Source organism: Coregonus clupeaformis, chromosome 16 (assembly GCF_020615455.1).
Source record: "Coregonus clupeaformis isolate EN_2021a chromosome 16, ASM2061545v1, whole genome shotgun sequence".
Lineage (NCBI taxonomy): Eukaryota > Metazoa > Chordata > Actinopteri > Salmoniformes > Salmonidae > Coregonus > Coregonus clupeaformis.
Genome location: NC_059207.1, coordinates 3,063,281 through 3,082,637, shown reverse-complemented (window position 1 = coordinate 3,082,637; position 19,357 = coordinate 3,063,281). Strand labels below are relative to the sequence as shown.

The 19,357-nt window shown below is 50.2% G+C and overlaps 1 protein-coding gene across 2 annotated transcripts in view; it reads left to right on the top strand.

Moving 5' to 3' along the window:
- Window positions 1-19,357, top strand: part of dnah2 (dynein, axonemal, heavy chain 2) — a 224,362-nt gene that overhangs the window by 202,807 nt on the left and 2,198 nt on the right. Inside the window, exons 76-83 of one of the 2 annotated variants that reach the window (XM_045225583.1) lie at window positions 5,311-5,467; window positions 5,949-6,124; window positions 6,536-6,726; window positions 7,727-7,918; window positions 8,245-8,429; window positions 8,725-8,965; window positions 9,090-9,241; window positions 9,371-9,485. In XM_045225583.1, coding sequence (XP_045081518.1) covers window positions 5,311-5,467; window positions 5,949-6,124; window positions 6,536-6,726; window positions 7,727-7,918; window positions 8,245-8,429; window positions 8,725-8,965; window positions 9,090-9,241; window positions 9,371-9,485 — 1,409 coding nt within the window. Of the gene's footprint in view, window positions 1-5,310; window positions 5,468-5,939; window positions 6,125-6,535; window positions 6,727-7,726; window positions 7,919-8,244; window positions 8,430-8,724; window positions 8,966-9,089; window positions 9,242-9,370; window positions 9,486-19,357 lie in introns of those variants that run through there. The other variant, XM_045225582.1, reaches the window with a different exon arrangement.

Sequence of the window (19,357 nt, the reverse complement as noted above, 5' to 3'; positions counted from 1 at the left end):
CTGAAGGCCCGACGCCTCAAATCCAGGATGGAACGGACGGAATACGCCGGGGCCCCCTCGATGTCCAGAGGAGGCGGAGGGATCTCCTGCACCTCAGACTCCTGGAACGGACCAGCCACCACCGGCCTGAGGAGAGACACATGAAACGAGGGGTTAATACGCTAATCATGGGGGAGTAATAACCTATAGGTAACCTTGTTGATTCTCCTCAGGACTTTGAACGGCCCCACAAACCGCGGGCTCAGCTTCCGGCAGGGCAGGCGGAGGGGCAGATTCCGGGTCGAGAGCCAGACCCGATCACCCGGAACGAAGACCGGGGCCTCACTGCGGTGGCGGTCAGCGTTGGCCTTCTGACGACGCACAGCGCGTTGGAGGTGGACGTGGGCAGTGTCCCACATCTCCTCCGCACGCCGAAACCAGTCATCCACCGCAGGAGCCTCAGTCTGGCTCTGGTGCCATGGTGCCAGAACCGGTTGGTAACCTAAAACACATTGGAATGGCGTTAGGTTAGTGGAGGAGTGACGAGAGAGTTCTGGACATATTCGGCCCATGGCAATTACACCGACCACTCCGCCGGCCGGTCCTGGCAGTAGGACCGCAGGAACCTACCCGCATCCTGATTTACCCGTTCCACCTGCCCATTAGACTCGAGGTGGAAACCAGAGGTCAGGCTGACCGAGACCCCCAGACGTTCCATGAACGTCTTCCAGACCTTGGATGTGAACTGGGGACCCCGGTCAGACACTATATCCTCTAGTACCCCGTAGTGCCGGAAGACATGTGTTAACAGGGCCTCCACAGTTTGCAGGGCCATGGGGAGACCGGGCAGAGGAAGGAGGCGGCAGGCCTTGGAAAAGCGGTCCACAACGACCAGGATGGCAGTGTTACTCTGGGAGAGGGGAAGATCGGTAAGGAAATCAACATTCAGGTGAGACCATGGTCGTTGTGGAACTGGTAAAGGTTGTAACTTACCCGCTGGGAGGTGCCTAGGTGCCTTACTCTGGGCGCACACCGAGCAGGAGGAGACATACACATCCTTAGCCAAGGTAGGCCACCAGTACTTTCCGGTCAGGCAGCGCACTGTACGACCAATACCTGGGTGAACAGAAGAGGGTGACGTGTGTGCCCAGTAGATCAGACGGTCACGAATAAGAGCAGGCACGTAGTGCAGCCCAGCTGGACACTGAGGTGGAGATGGCTCTGTGCGTAACGCCTGCTCTATATCCGTGTACATCGCACATACTACCGGCGCCACAATGCAGGAGGCCGGGAGTATGGGGGTGTTGTCTCTGGGCCTCTCCTCTGTGTCATACAGCCATGACAATGCGTCTGCCTTCACGTTCTTCGTACCCGGGATGTATGATAGTGTAAAATCAAACCGGGTGAAGAATAGGGCCCACCTGGCCTGGTGAGGATTCAGCCTCCTCGCTGCCCGGATGTACTCCAGGTTACGGTGGTCCGTCCAGACGAGGAAAGGGTGTTTCGCCCCTTCGAGCCAATGCCTCCACACGGTCAGGGCTCGGACAACAGCCAACAGCTCCCGATCACCAACGTCGTAGTTCTGCTCCGCCGGGCTGAGCTTCTTGGAGAAGAAGGCACAGGGGCGGAGCTTGGGTGGCGTGCCCGAGCGTTGAGATTGGACAGCGCCTATCCCTACCTCGGACGCATCCACCTCCACTACGAACGGTAGTAATGGATCGGGGTGGGCCAGTACCATAGCTGAGGTGAACAGACCCCTCAGGTTACTGAAGGCCCTGTCCACCTCAGCAGACCAGCGGAGCTGGGACGGCCCACCCTTCAACAGAGATGTAATGGGAGCTGCGACCTTGCCAAAGCCCCGGATAAACCTCCGAAAGTAGTCGGCAAAGCCAATAAAGCGCTGCACCTCCTTAACCGTGGTTGGAGTCGGCCAATTACGCATGGCTGAAATGCGATCTCCCTCCATCTCCACACCTGATGTGGTAATGCGGTATCCGAGGAAGGAGACGGACTGCTGGAAAAACAGACACTTTTCTGCCTTGGCATAAAAGTCGTTTTCCAACAGTCGGGCCAGCACTTTGCGAACCAGGGACACATGCTCGGCGCGCATAGTGGAATACACCAGAATGTCATCGATGTAGACCACTACACCGCGACCAAGCATGTCCCGAAACACCTCGTTCACAAAGGACTGGAAGACGGATGGAGCATTCATCAAACCGTAGGGCATCACCAGGTATTCATAATGCACCGTGGTTGTGATGAATGCTGTCTTCCACTCATTCCCCTCTCGGACACGCACCAGGTTGTACGCACTCCAGAGATCTAATTTGGTGATTAGCGCGCCCCATGCATTGACTCGATCACTGAAGGAATGAGGGGGAGAGGATAACTAACTCGTATCGTCTCCTTGTTCAGTGATCGATAATCAATGCAAGGGCGCAGACCGCCGTCTTTCTTCTTCACAAAAAATAAACTTGAGGAGGCGGGTGAAGTGGAGGGACATATAAACCCCTGGCACAGGGACTTGATGACGTATGTTTCCATAGCCTCCATTTCAGCCTGTGACAGGGGATACACATGACTCCTGGGAGGCAAAGCGTACTGTCTGGACTTTCCACCGTGGTTGCACCAACGGAAACACCAAGACACCTACCCTCACAATCTCGCGACCACCCCGTGAGAACCCTCTGCGGCCATGAGAAGGTGGGGTTGTGGAGTGCTAGCCAAGGGATACCTAGTACCACAGGGAAAGCAGGAGACTCAATGATAAAAAACGTGACTTGCTCGCAATGAGTCTCGTGGGTAACCATGGTGATTGGTGTGGTAACTTCCCTAACAAACCCGGACCCTAATGGTTGACTGTCAAGTGCTCTGATGGGGAGTGGAATGGATAGGGGAACCAATTAAATGCCTAGACTGTGTGAGAATGCCCTGTCCATAAAATTCCTAGCTGCGCCTGAATCGACTAGCGCCTTACACTGGGGAACTACAATGTGATCAGGAAAGTGGATGGGTAGGGTACAGTGCGCAGCAGAGGGCTCTGAACAAGTGTGGGTGTTCGATACCTGGGGTGATGCGAGAGTGCCCTGCCTGCCGCCTCCAGACTCAAAAGAACGCTGACGGCATCATGCGGTGTAATGTCCCTTCGTGCCACCAGAGTGACACTGGCGCTGTCGTCCTCCGCTCTCTCGGATCGCGGCTCCACCCAGCTCCATCAGCTCGTGATCCGAGTCGGCCAGGGTTGGAACGGGCAGACCCCCTCCAGGACGTCCTCTGGCCGCCAGCAGGTTGTCCAAATGGATGGCCATGTTCACCAGTTGCGTGAAGGACAACATGGTGTCCCAGCAGGCTAGCTCCCTTCGGATGTCCTCCCGCAGATGGCACCGGAAGTGGTCGATAAGGGCCCGCTCGTTCCACCCGGACCCAGCTGCTAGAGTCTGAAACTCCAAGGCGAAGTCCTGCGCAGTCATCGTCCCCTGCCTCAGGTGGACCAGCCGCTCGCCCGCCTCTCGACCTTCGGGCGGGTGATCGAAGACAGCCCGAAAGAGGCGAGCGAACTCCCCGTAGTTGTCCAACGCGGCTCCTCCTTCGTTCCAGACCGCGTTGGCCCACTCCAGGTCTTTCCCCAAGAGGCAGGAGACGAGGGCGGACACCTTCTCCCGCTCCGATGGGACTGGCCTGATGCTGGAGAAGTAGAGCTCCAGTTTGAGGAGGAATCCCTGGCAGAGAGCAGCTGTCCCGTCGAACTCCTGTGGTCAGGATATATGGATCCCTCTGGGTGCTGGGGTGTGGGTTGCTGGATCCGGTTGCCCAACTGGTCTCGACAGATCGGGTCCTCTCCTCTCCAGGTGTTGGACGACCTGGAGAACCCGATCCATCGCTTCTCACAAGCTGGCTAGCATTGTTGAATGCTCCTGGACCCGTGCCACGTCTCCAGGCATGTGCTCCTCTCCTGCTGACTCCATTTCGGGTGGGTGATTCTGTGATGTGTGATTTGAAGGAGTCAGGCGCAGGAGGGTAAATCACAGTATACAGAGTTTATTACGTAATCCAGCGTAACCAGTCCAGTGCGCAAAACAGGCGCACTGGAACAAACATGCACACAGGGAAAATACCCTGGCAATACAAAATACTGAGCTCAACCGAGCTACTAATCCTCACAATGAACAATCACCCACAAGGACAAGGGGGGCAGAGGAAACACTTAAACACGTACTAATGAGGGGAATATGAACCAGGTGTGTGTAATTGACAAGACAAGACAAATGGAATGATAAGATATGGAGCGGCAGTGGCTAGAAGGCCGGTGACGTTGAACGCCGAAGCCTGCCCGAACAAGGAGGGGAGGCAGCTTCGGAGGAAGTCGTGACACATGTTTACATTGCCAAAGCAAGTGAAATAGATAATTTAAAAAAAGTGAAATAAACAATAAAAAATTAACAGTAAACATTACACTCACAAAAGTTCCAACGGAATAGAGACATTTAAAATGTAATATTATGGCTATATACAGTGTTGTAACGATGTGCAAATAGGGAAAATAAATAAACCTAATATGGGTTGTATTTACAATGTTGTTTGTTCTTCACTGGTTGCCCTTTTCTTGTGGCAACAGGTCACATACCTTGCTGCTGTGATTGCACACTGTGGTATTTCACCTAACATATATGGGAGTTTATCAAAATCAATTTGTTTTCGAATTCTTTGTGGGTCTGTGTAATCTGAGGGAAATATGGTCATACAGTTGTCAGGAGGTTAGGAATTGCAGCTCAGTTTCCACCTCATTTTGTGCACATAGACTGTCTTTTCTTAAGAGCCAGGTCTACCTACAGCGGCCTCTCTCAATAGCAAGGCTATATTCACTGAGTCTCTCTCTCTCTCTCTCCATACTGAAGGACTATTCATGCCTGTCACGTAGCAGTGTGTGGCTCTGTCACTATCACTGCTTTATTTCATTACGTTAATTAGATCACACAAAGTTCAGCTCAATATTAATATAATTACATGATGGAATTTGCTGCCATAGTTTATCCTCCCGGCTTGCCGTTAAAATCTATTCTTTATCTAAAACCCATTTGCCATTCATGCCATTATGATTCATTGTTGTTTAGTTGGAAAGTTTAGTTATCACTGGCGTTACTGAAAACACCCAACCAACGCTTTGCCTCTTTCTCCCCTTGTCGCCTTCACCTTCCATCCTTCTTCTCTAACCTCGCTGTCTTTCTGTCTCCTCCCCCATCCCTCTTTCCCTCCCCATCCCTCTCTCTATCCCTACCTCTCTCTCTTCTCCCTCCCTGCCTCTCTTTTTCCATCCCCCCCCTACACCAGGTGAGTGGGAGAATGGTTGTAATGAGCTCCAGAGGATGTTGATCGTGCGCTCACTGCGTCAGGACCGCGTCGCCTTCTGCGTCGCCTCCTTCATTATCAACAACCTGGGATCACGCTTCGTAGAGCCGCCCGTACTCGACATGAAGGCTGTGAGTGTGTGTCGGTGTGCATATTTGTGTGCACGCGCATGTGACAAGACTGTGAGTGGCACTCGGAGGAGACTATTTGATCCCCCCTCCTGCTCTCTGTGTCACACTGTCTCACTTCCACGCTGACACATTCATCCTCAATGACGGCTGAGGCAACTGGCACAAGATGGCTGCCAGCCAGAGCCAAGATGGATCCCCAGTGTTGTGGAGGTGGTCAATTTTGAGATGGGATCATTCTTCTCTTCTGGAGTTATTCCTGACCACTTGACCTGAACAGGAGAAACAATCCTCTGTGTATTGATGTATTGATGTGAAAGCACTTGGTAAACACGTTTCACATTTGTCACAAACCCATTGGGGGATGACACGTGCATCCTACTGCCATCAACTGTGACCATTAACAAGAACTGTACTAATACAATACTAATTTCTCTCTTGGTCCTCCTGTGATCTCTGCCCCTGTGTTGATGCTTCCCCCAGGTGGTGGAGGACTCGACCACTAAGACTCCCGCTGATATTCGTGTTGTCTCCGGGGGTGGACCCTACAGGAGCCCTGCTACAGCTGGCTGAGACCTCAGGGATGAGCAGGAAATTCCATGCCCTCTCCCTGGGCCAGGGTCAAGCCCCCATCGCCACACGCATGATCAAAGAGGGAGTCAAGAACGGTATGAATCAGTCTCTTCTCTCTCTCTCTCTCTCTCTCTCTCTCGCTCTCTCTCTTCTCTCCTGTTCTCTGCATCTGTGTCTGACCCAGTCCACCTCTTTTCTTATTCCCATTGATAGTTACTTCACTAAGTATTCATAGGAATCCTCTTTCTTTCTCTCTCAATCTATATATCCTCTCTCTCCCCCATGCCCTGTTTGTGTTCTGCAGTATCATTTGTTATGTTCTATCTGGCTGTCACTTTCTGTAGCTTTTTGTTATTTCAGCCACACCTCTCTATACTCTACCAAATGTCATCGCCATACATCAGATTGTACTCGCAATACATCAGTACTGTTGTTTTTGGAAAAGTCGATTTTTAATATCTCTTCTCCTCCACTCTTTCCTCTATTCCCCCCCCCCTCCCCTCCAGGTCATTGGGTGTTCCTGGCTAACTGCCACCTGTGTCTGTCCTGGATGCCCCAGCTGGATAAGTTAGTGGAACAGCTGCAGGTGGAGGAGCCCCATCCTGACTTCAGACTGTGGCTCAGCTCTTCTCCTCACCCTGACTTCCCCATCGCTATCCTGCAGGCCGGCATCAAGATGACCACCGAACCGCCTTGGGTAGAGAGGATAGACACTACTGTACTCATACACACACACATACACACACACATACACACACACATACACACACACATACACACACACATACACACACACATACACACACACATACACACACACATACAGGCAGACACACACACACATACACACACACATACAGGCAGACACATACACGTACACACACACATACAGGCAGACACACACACACATACACACACACATACAGGCAGACACACACACACATACACACACACATACAGGCAGACACACACACATACAGGCAGACACACACATACAGGCAGACACACACATACAGGCAGACACACATACACACACACATACAGGCAGACACACACACATACAGGCAGACACACACATACAGGCAGACACACACACACATACACACACACATACAGGCAGACACACACACACATACACAAACACATACAGGCAGACACACACATACAGGCAGACACACACACACATACAGGCAGACACACACACATACAGGCAGACACACACATACAGGCAGACACACACATACAGGCAGACACACACATACAGGCAGACACACACATACAGGCAGACACACACACATACAGGCAGACACACACACATACAGGCAGACACACACATACAGGCAGACACACACATACAGGCAGACATACACATACAGGCAGATACACACACATACAGGCAGATACACACACATACAGGCAGACACACACATACAGGCAGACACACACATACAGGCAGACACACACATACAGGCACACACACACTTACAGGCAGACACACACATACAGGCAGACACACACATGCAGGCACACACTTTGAGAGAACACATCTAGATACACACACATTTTCAGAATGATCTACCCTCTTTTGCCACTCAATTCTCTCTCCCCCTCCATCCCTCCCTCCCTCCCTCCCTCCCTCCCTCCCTCCCTCCCTCCCTCCCTCCCTCCCTCCCTCCTTCACTCTCTCTCTTCCTCAGGGTGTAAAGTCCAATATGAAACGCCTGTACCAGCTGGTGACAGAGAGTCAGTTCACACGCTGTGCCCGGCCTGTGTTCTACAGGAAGCTGCTCTTCGCCCTCTGTTTCTTCCACAGCATCCTCCTTGAGAGGAAGAAGTTCCTACAGCTGGGCTGGAACATCATCTACGGCTTCAACGACTCTGACTTCGAGGTAACACACACACAAATGGGTTCCAGCCGTAGTCTTAAACATTCCACAACTTGGATCTTTCTACTTGGTAAAAATAGTCATTTAGGAGAAGGGAATGTCAGGTATTTCTGAGTCTGATATGGATTGTGAAGATTTAATGTTGAAGAATGCTTGAAAACGGTGAAATAACTTTCCCTTATAGGACAATGAAGACTAGACTGTACTTTGGGTGGAATCCTAACAAAATGCTGACCACACTACATCCTATTGTGTTAGACCAAGCGTAGTGAATAAATCACCCATTAGGGGTGCTAACAGAAGCTGTGTCCTCATCCCCCCTCCTCTAGGTTAGTGAGAGTCTGATGAGTCTGTATTTAGATGAGTACGAGGAGATCCCCTGGGACGCCCTCAAGTACCTGATCGCCGGGGTCAACTACGGAGGTCACGTGACTGACGACTTTGACAGACGCCTGCTCACCACCTACATCAATGACTACTTCTGTGAGGCCACCGTCACAACGTCATTCTTCAAGTGAGCATGACACACACATACAGACACACACATACAGCAACACACACAAACAACTCTGTCTCTTTCATTCTGTCTCTCCATCCCAAGCACACATAAGGATCTAGTCATGTCAGAGCGTACTGCGGCTGCTGTCTGGTTACAGGTACTCATAAAGACTGAAGACCGCGAGCACCACCATGTGGCCAGCATTGATATTACAGTCACCCTGTTGCTGCTTACGCCTACCCAGTACTTTCTAAGGGTCAATTTGGGATTGGACAACAATGCTCTACTCAAATACTTTCCTCTCCTCTAGACTCTCCTCTCTCCCTACCTACTATATCCCCCGGGACGGGCCCCAGTCCTCCTACAGGGAGTACATTAGCCACCTCCCAGCCACGGAGCACCCCGAGGTGTTCGGCCAGCACCCGAACGCCGACATCGCCTCCCAGATCGCTGAGACCAGGACCCTGTTTGACACCCTGCTCTCCCTGCAGCCCCAGGTCACTAGTGGAGCTATCGCCGGAGCAGGGGCCGGGCCCAGCAGAGAGAATAAGGTGAGTAGGAGGGGTGGGGGAGTTTTACAGTTGGAGGCTGTGTCATGTGTATTTGTGTAGCTCTGTATTTTTCTGCTTATTTACTATCAGTGTAACAATTTCAGTCTCTCCCCTCTCGCTCCAGGTATCGGAGTTGGCCGCCGACGTGCTTCAGAAGATCCCTGGCCTTATAGACTATGAAGGGACCAGAGCCCTGCTGGCTGACGACCCCTCACCTCTCAACGTGGTCCTACTGCAGGAGATCCAGAGATACAATGCCCTGCTACACACCATCAGGTAGGACAGAGAGAAGAGAGGGAGTTGATGTAGGTAGGTGGTTTGTGCAGGGGCGTATAGCTGTAAATGTGTGTGTAAAAAATGAATACTGGATGGATAGTTTAACGGCGCGTGTGTGTGTGTGTCCAGGTCGTCTCTGATAGAGCTGGAGAAGGGGATCAAGGGTCTAGTGGTGATGTCTAGCAGCCTGGAGGAAACATTCCACTGCATCTTCGACGCCCGCGTCCCCCCACTTTGGGTGAAGGTAGGACACACACACACATACATATACACACACACAGAGACACATCCACACACTCACACATGCACTCATAGATTGTTACAGGTCATAGACACACACAAAAACACACATTTACCATTTATCTCAAGGCATTCCATTCTGCTGTGTTTAGAGATGTATGATTTATTTTCTATCCCGTGAGGATGCCATTGCTCTGTGGATACGTTTTGTATTCTTTACAGTACTTGAGTCGCAAACCATTGTATGTTTGCTCTTTTAAGGGTGGGAGTGTTATGCAAATTAGAATAGTGAAAAGGAACAGTGAGAACAAAATACACAGACAACCAATCCTACCGTCAAACACAAAACGTTTTTTTTTTTAAACACACAGTAAACGGTTTAGGGAAAGGGGCTGAGCTGGACCCAAGGAATGAAATAATAAATTCAAAAACCCCTAAACTGATCCTGCCTGCCTCAAGAATCGCTTAGCTTGCTACCAACTATACAAAAATACAGTGGGTGGTCCGCTCAGGTCTAACTAGTGTTTTTAGACAAAGTTTTCCTACGGGTAGTGTATGCCCAAGGGCGAGTTGCTAAAAATCCCCTTTTCCGAGGCACAAACAAACAACATAGGTAAAATAGGGACTAAACAGCAAACGAGTGACTAGACCATAGCAAACAAGACACCCCAGTAATACATACTCACATGGAACAGGACAAAGTGAGATGTATGGGCTACGACTATGTGGTGTATGAAGGAACAGAGGAATGAAGGTAGTCTGTCTATCAAAAAGGTCTGTGACAAGAAGTAGGTGTCTGTGTAGCCTAATGTGTGAGAAAGCAAAAAAAAGAGTATTGGTGAGAAACACAACTGACTGGGTTTTTAAACCAGGGGATGTGTGATGTGATTGGGTAATGAAAACCAGAAACAGAAACAGGTGGTGCAATCACTAGTATCTGCCCTTGTGCTATCGTGACTTCAACATCTACACATCATTCATGTATCCAGACACCATTCTATTATGTGAGCACAGCGATATTGTCACAAACGAGGCTCTCGCTGTTCCTCCTGCTCACCACCAGAGGGAACCCTCTCCTGAGTATTAAACCCCTGAACTTATTTCCCACATACCTGGCTCTGATTACCGTTGCACCTGACTCCCATTAGTAGACTATTTAGGTGCTCTCTCTCTCTCTCTTTGCGAAGTCTTGTTAGCCCTGGTGATCATTGCTGTGCGTTTTTCCCTGTGTCTGTTTACCCGTGGATTTACTCTGGACTGTTTTCCCTCCTTGATTGTTTGCTGTCTGCCTTGGACTATATTCCTTATTGACTATTGTTGTAGCTTGCTGCCTGCACTTACCTTATGCCTGTACCTGGATTACGAGTTGCCTTTTCCCTACTGCTGTGTCTGCTGGCGATTGACCCTGTTTGTACGACCAAGCTTGTAATAAAACTGCAAATGGATCCTCACTCTCCTGGAGCATCATTACAGAAGACTTCGCCCACACACGATCCAGCAGCTCTGGTTCAGATGTCCACGGAGATCTCCACTCAAGCTAACCAACTCGCCATTCATCAACAGCAGCTAACCCATTTAACTACAGTAACAGAGGAACTCGTCAGGCGCTTCAAAGGTTGCCGGTGTCGCTAACGAACCCAGCCCCTCCTCAACTGAACGCGCAGTGTGGGCGCTTCTCCACCACCGTCACTCACAGTTAACCCACGCCTGGCTCTCCCTGATAAATTCAACGGCAACCCAACTAAAAGTAAGGGATTTCTATTGCAATGTTCATTACTCATTGATCAACAACCAGCGATGTATGTCTCCGATGCCAGCAAGATTTCCTTGGTATGCTCCTCCTCACTGACAAGGCGTTAGAGTGGGTGACGGCGGTTTGGAGAGAGGATGGCACTGCTTTCCCATCGTTTGGTACCTTTCTTCAACGCTTCCGGGAAATATTTGAACACCCGGAGGGAGGTTGAGAGCTGATGACCGACTACTGGCGTTGAGCCAGGGCAGGAATACCGCAGCAGAATATGCTTTGACATTTCGCACTCTAGCAGCTCAAACCGACTGGGTGGAGAGCACACTTAAACTGCTCTTTCGCAAGGGACTCAGCTTGGAGTTGCAATCCGAACTGGCCTGCCGAGATGAAGGAGATCGCTGAATCAATTCATCGAACTAACCATTCAGATTGATAATCTGATTCGGTTCACGTCGTCCACTCAGAACGGTACCCACCAGCATACAATACCCGGTCACTCTGTCTCAAACTGAACCCATGCAGCTCGGATATACTCACCTGACTCCGGAAGAACGAGAACGCCGCATAACGTCAACATCTCTGCCTCTATTGTGGTCAACCGGGCCATCTGAGGGCGTTTTGCCCACCAGACCACCTCCTCGTAATCCCTCTTCGGTGAGTCCTTGTGTTCAAGCACATCACTCCAGTTCCTGCATCAAAGTACCTATAGTATTATCTCTAGAGGGCAATCAGATATCCACATCAGCTCTATTAGACTCAGGAGCAGCCGGGAACTTTATGTCTCACGAGTTTGCCCAACAACAACAACTCCCATTAATCTCCTGTAACTCTCAATTGGCAGTGGAGGCGCTAGATGGACGGCCTCTCGGCGATGGGAGGGTCCTGCACACCACCGTGGACCTTCAACTACAGACCGGGTACCCTTCACACTGAGGTAATTCGTTTCTACATCATTTCATCACCTCATAACCCGGTTATTCTTGGACTCCCCTGGCTACGTCAACATAATCCCCTCATCTCATGGAGGGAGGGTCGTATCATCGAATGGGACCCGTCATGTCACTCCAAATGCTTAACTGGCAGCCCTTCACTCTCCATTCAGACCGTCACGCTAAAGGACGAGCCGGTCCTTTTCCCCACTCTTCCCATGGAATACTCTGACCTCATCGAAGCTTTTAGCAAGACCAAGGCGATGGAACTCCCTTCCCACCGATCAAGCGACTGTTCCATCGAACTATTACCAGGCACAACACCACCTAAGGGTCGAATCTTCCCTCTATCACAACCCGAATCAGAAGCCATGAACAACTACATCGAGGAGGAACTTTCGAAGGGGTTCATTAGAACGTCGACATCACCTGCAGCCTCTGGCTTCTTCTTTGTTAAAAAAGAAAGACGGTGGCCTACGGCCCTTGTATCGACTACCGGGGTCTCAACGACATCACCGTCAAGTTTCGATATCCTTTACCGCTGGTACCAGCGCCCTAGAACAACTCCGCAAAGCCGAGTACTTCTCCAAACTGGACCTCCGTAGCGCCTACAATCTCATTCGCATCCGGGACGGTGATGATGGAAGACAGCCTTCTACCAGCACTGGGCACTATGAGTATTTGGTTATGCCTTTCGGGCTGTCCAATAGTCCGTCCGTATTTCAGTCGTTTATCAATGACGTCTTTTCGGGACATGCTTAATCGTTGGGTAATTGTTTACATCGATGACATTCTCGTCTATTCCAACACCTATGAGGAACACGTGCAACACGTGAGAACAGTATTACAACGACTCATTGATCACCAATTATACGCCAAAGCAGAGAAGTGCGAATTTCACCAGACTTCCACGCTTTCTTGGGCTACATCATCAGCCAGGAAGGAGTCGCCATGGCCGAGAAGAAGGTCAAGGCCGTTCTGGACTGGCCACTGCCAGTAACCTTAAAGGAATTACAACGCTTCTTGGGATTTGCTAACTTCTACCGACGCTTCATCAGGAATTTCAGCTCGGTAGCCTCTCCCTTAACCTCTATGACTAAGAGAAATGCACGACACCTCACCTGGTCAACTACAGCACAGGAGGCTTTCGCAGAACTCAAGTCACGTTTCACATCGGCCCCCCATCCTCCACCACCATCCTGAAATCCCGTTTACAGTTGAGGTGGACGCTTCTAATACGGGCATTGGAGCCATCCTCTCACAGCGGCACGGATCCCCACTCAAGCTCTATCCGTGCGCCTATTACTCCCGCAAACTTAGTCCAGCCGAACAGAACTACGGCGTCGGTAACCGAGAACTGTTGGCCATGAAAGCAGCTATGGAGGAGTGGCGTCATTGGCTGGAGGGAGCTAAACACCCGTTTGTGATTCTAACTGACCACAAGAATCTGGAATACTTGCGATCTGCCAAGAGAATGAATCCCAGACAAGCGAGGTGGGCTCTTCTTTACACGATTTGACTTCACCGTTACCTATCGTCCCGGTTCAAAGAACACCAAAGCAGACGCATTGTCACGCCAACACGACGGTGTAGTTCCCACTGAATCCAAGGAAACCCTGCTTCCTGAGTCATTAATCGTGGCCCCTATTCAGTGGGACATCATGACAGAGCTCACCCAGGCCAATTTACAAAGGACCCCTCCTCCCGAATGCCCCCCTAACAAAACTTTTGTACCTCAAGATCTCTGTCGGAAAGTGCTACAGCAAGTTCACTCCGTACTCAGCTCCGGTCATCCTGGAATCGCTGCCACTGTTCACCTGCTTCAGAACAGCTTTTGGTGGCCAACCTTGCGGGCAGACACAATAAAATTCATTAACGAATGCACCACCTGTAACACAAGCAAACATCTCAGACAACTACCATCGGGCCTACTGCAACCACTGCCAGTTCCCCACCGACCATGGTCCCATCTTGCCATAGACTTTATTACCGATCTTCCCAAGTCCAATGGGAACACCACAATACTCACTGTCATAGATCGCTTCTCCAAGGCCTGCCGGTTGATTCCACTTCCCCAAATTGCCTACGCATTGGAAACAGCCGAACTCATGTGCAACCTTGTGTTTCGCTTCTATGGCCTGCCTGAGGACATCGTGTCGGATCGGGGCCCCAATTCACATCCAGAGTATGGTCAGCATTCTTCCAACAACTCAACATCAACATTAGCCTCGCGTCAGGATATCACCCACAATCTAATGGTCAGACAGAACGCCTCAATCAGGAAGTCACCCGGTTTCTCAGAACCTACTGTCATCAGAACCAAGCAGATTGGAGTCGATTCCTCTGTGGGCGGAGTATGCACAGAACTCACTCCAGAAACCCTCCACCGGTCTAACTCCATTCCAATGTGTAATGGGCTTCCAACCTCCTATTTCCATGGTCAGGGGAACCCACCGAGGTACCCTCTGTCAACGACTGGCTCCAGAGAAGCGAGGACATCTGGAGTCAGGCTCACACCCACCTGCTACGTGCTGTCAGGAGACAGAAGTTGCAGGCCAATCGTCACCGTCGCCCCAACTCCCGAATATACTCCCAGGTCAATGGGTCTGGCTATCCACTCGAGACCTACGCCTAGACTTCCTTGCAAGAAACTCAGTCCCAGGTATGTAGGTCCCTTCCAAATTGTTAAACAGATTACACCAGTTTCCTTCCGTTTGGCATTACCCTCTAATTATCGTATCTCTCCCACTTTTCATGTATCACTTCTCAAACCCGCTGGTGGTCCGAGAGGAGGAGGAGGAGCAGACCAGTGATCAGGGCCCCCCCCACCCATCTTGGTGGACGGCGAGGAGGCATATCAGGTTCGAGATCTACTCGATTCCAGACGCCGGGGGCAGGCTCCTCCAATATCTGGTGGATTGGGAGGGTACGGACCGTGAAGAGCGATCCTGGGTTAATACAGAGGACATACTCGACCCCGCACTCATGACTGAGTTCCATAGGACGCACCCGGAGAAACCGGCCCTCCGACCTCGAGGAAGACCCCGGCGTCGTTACGCCTTTTCGCGTCAGGAGCCGCCGCAGGGGGGCTCTGTCACAAACGAGGCTCTCGCTGTTCCTCCTGCTCACCACCAGAGGGAACCCTCCCTGAGTATTAAACCCCTGAACTTATTTCCCACATACCTGGCTCTGATTACCGTTGCACCTGACTCCCATTAGTAGACTATTTAGGTGCTCTCTCTCTCTCTCTCTTTGCGAAGTCTTGTTAGCCCTGGTGATCATTGCTGTGCGTTTTCTCCTGTGTCTGTTTACCCGTGGATTTACTCTGGACTGTTTTCCCTCCTTGATTGTTTGCTGTCTGCCTTGGACTATATTCCTTATTGGACTATTGTTGTAGCTTGCTGCCTGCACTTACCTTATGCCTGTACCTGGATTACGAGTTGCCTTTTCCCTACTGCTGTGTCTGCTGGCGATTGACCCTGTTTGTACGACCAAGCTTGTAATAAAACTGCAAATGGATCCTCACTCTCCTGGAGCGTCATTACAGATATCAACAAATCTGTACATTAAGTTCACGTTCAGAAAACCACTTTTAGAGAATGGCGCCGGAGGGAATGGCGGCTGTTTTACGGGCTCTTGACCAATTGTGCTATTTTATGTATTTCTTTCCACTGATCTTAACTTATTTCCTGTCTGGTGGAGGCTACTGTAAATGCCTTCTATAGTTGCTTCGAGGCCAGCAACATTGAACCATGCTCTCCCGGACGACTGTATGATCACGCTGTCCGTAGCCGATGTGAGTAAGACCTTTAAACATGTTAACATTCACAAGGCTGCAGGGCCAGACCAGGATGCGTACTCAGAGCATGCGCTGACCAGCTGGCAAGTGTCTTCACTGACATTTTCAACCTCTCTCTGACCCAGTCTGTAATACCTACATGTTTCAAGCAGACCACTATAGTCCCTGTGCCTAAGAAAGCTAAGGTAACCTGCCTAAATGACTACCGCCCCGTATCACTCACATCTGTAGACATGAAATGCTTTAAAAGGCTGTTAATGGCTCACATCAACACCATCATCCCAGAAATCCCGGACCCACTCCAATTTGCATACTCCCCCAACAGATCCACAGATGACGCAATCTCTATTGCACTCCACACTGTCTTTTCCCACCTGGACAAAAGGAACACCTACGTGAAAATGCAGTTCATTGACTACAGCGCAGCGTTCAACACCAAAGTGCCTAATCACTAAGCTAAGGACCCTGGGACTGAACACCTCCCTCTGCAACTGGATGGTGAGGGTAGGCAACAACATATCCACCATGCTGACCCTCAACACGGGGGCCCCTCAGGGGTGCGTGCTAAGTCCTCTCCTGTACTCCCTGTTCACCCACGACTGCGTGGACGCGCACAACTCTAACACCATTATTACGTTTTACGACGACACAACGGTGGTAGTCCTGATCACGGACGACAATGAGACAGCCTATAGGGAGGAGGTCAGAGACCTGGCAGTTTGGTGCAACAACCTCTCCCTCAACGTGGGCAAGACAAAGGAGCTTATCGTGGACTACAGAAAACGAAGAGCCGAGCACGCCACCATTCACATCGACGAGGCTGTAGTGGAGCGGGTCGAGAGCTTCAAGTTCCTCGGTGTCCACATCACTAAGGACCTATCATGGTCCAAACATACCAACACAGTCGGGAAAAGGGCACGAAAACACCTCTTCCCCCACAGGAGGCTGAAAAGATTTCGCATGGGCCCTCAGATCCTCAGAAAGTTCTACAGCTGCACCATTGAGAGCATCTTGACTGGCTGCATCACCGCTTGGTAAGGCAACATCACTGGGGCCGAACTCCCTGCCATCCCAGGATCTCTATACCAAGCGGTGTCAGAGGAAGGCCCTTTCCAAATCATGTCCAATCAATTAAATTTACCACAGGTGGACTCTAATCAAGTTGTAGAAACATCTCAAGGATGATCAATGGAAACAGGATGCACCTGAGCTCAATTTCGAGTCTCATAGCAAAGTGTCTGATTACTTACGTAAATAAGTTATTTCTGTTGTTTTTTTCTGTCATTTGCAAACATTTCTAAAAACCTCTTTTCGCCTTGTCATTATGGGGTATTGTTTGTAGATTGCTGATGAATTGTTTTTATAATCCATTTTAGAATAAGGCTGTAACATAACAAAATGTGGAAATAGTCAAGGGGTCTGAATACTTTCCGAAGGCACTGTATGTCCTGATTGCCTAGTCACTTTTACCCCTACACACTGTATTACCTCAATTACCTCAACTACCTCGTACCCCTGCACATTGACTCGATACTGGTACTCCCTGTATATAGCCTCGTTATTGTTTTTATTGTGTTACTATTTCCTTTTTTATTTAGCAAATATTTGTCTTACTTTTTAACTATGCACTGTTGGGAATGGGCTCGTAAGTAAGCGTTTCACTGTAAAGTCTACACCTGTTGTATTCGGGACATGTGACCAATACAATTTGATTTGATTTGACTTCAGAGGAACGTTCTGCTGATAGATACATCGAGAGTGAATTGATGATGTCATAAACGTCATACATATTCAGGCTTATCCCTAACAACAAGACAACACACAGACACTATCAAAGCATTGCAGCAGCAATGGTCCATTCCATTGATGAAGAAAAAGGCAGACCAGCTGCATTTAGAGCTCTGTCAGAGTGACCATCGTTGAAATGACGTGGAAACAACGTTGATTCAACCAGTGTGTGCCCAGTGGGTAGGTCCAGTGTGATCTATATAAAAACATGGAGGCTGTCAGAAGCTGTCTCGGCCGTGTCAAAGTGAGCAATCTGATCTGTCTGGAAGACATCAGTGTGTGCGCCTGGAGCACCAGAGGGGGGAAGAGACACACACACACTCACGTACGCATGCATGCGCACACACACAGAGATACAAATCTTCTAGGACAAGCGAGGCAGCCTGGCCAAAATTAAAGCCATGAGTCTTAGGGAACAGAACTATAATGACAGTCTGCCATGCCTGCCAGGGGTGAATGGAACATGGACAGACAGACGGAAGGATAGAGAGCAAGAGAAGGAGGGGGATAGTGTTCTACAAGGGGTTGTTGTTCATCCCTGGAGGGAGGGAGGGAGGGGCAACAGGGAGGAGGGGGAGGGAGAGAGAGAGAGAGAGAGAGAAGGGAGAGAGAGAGAGAGAGAGAGAGAGAGAGAGAGAGAGAGAGAGAGAGACAGAGAGAGAGAGAGAGAGAGAGGCAAACAAAGAGAGAGAGAGGCAAACAAGGGGAAGAGAGAGAGAGAGAGAGGCAAACAAGGAGAGAAGGGGAAGAGAGAGAAAGAGAGAGAGAGAGAGAGAGAGGCAAAGAAGGAGAGAAAGAGAAGGGGAAGAGAGAGAGAGAGAGAGAGAGAGAGAGAGCGCTTGACAGACGGGGGGAAATAATGAGAAAGGCAGAAGGAAGTAGAGGACTAGATATAGAGGGTAGAGTAATGAGGTAGTAGAGTTGAGAGAGAGAGAGACAGATAGAGAGAGAGAGACACAGCTGGAGCTGGAGCTGAAGCATTAATGGCCGTCTTGTCCTCCTCTTATAAAGAGAGGGCCAGTAACAGGGTAGAGCAGGCCTCTCTCCATCTCTCTCTTTCTCTGTCTCTTTCTCTCGCTTTCTCCCTCTCTCTTCTTTTCTCTATCCAGCTCTCTCTTTCTCTCCCTCTCTCTCTCTTTCTCTCCTTCTCGCTCTCCCTCTCCCTCTGTCTCTCTCTCTCCCTCTCCCTCTCTCTCTCTCTCTCTCTCTCTCTCTCTCTCTCTCTCTGTCTCTCTCTCTCTCTCTCTCTCTCTCTCTCTCTGTCTCTCTCTCTCTCTCTGTCTGGCTGTACTGTGATAGACTGTAATAGTCAGCACTGGGCTGATTAGGCTTTAGAAAGGGAACTGGAGCAGAGAGAGCAGGTTTACTCTACTTATTACACTGCAATTACCCCCCCCCCCCCCAGCGTTCCTCTCAGCCCCAGATACGGGAATTGTGGCTTTGTTTAGGCACCAAGGGTCCACCTGATGACCCAGTGGACCAGACACACACACACACACACAAGGGCGCACCCACATAAACATAGACTGCCCTCAATGACCCCGCTGAAGAGACACACGCACACTCCTCTTTTCATCCACCCCATCCCCCAACACACAGTACCATCTTTGGCA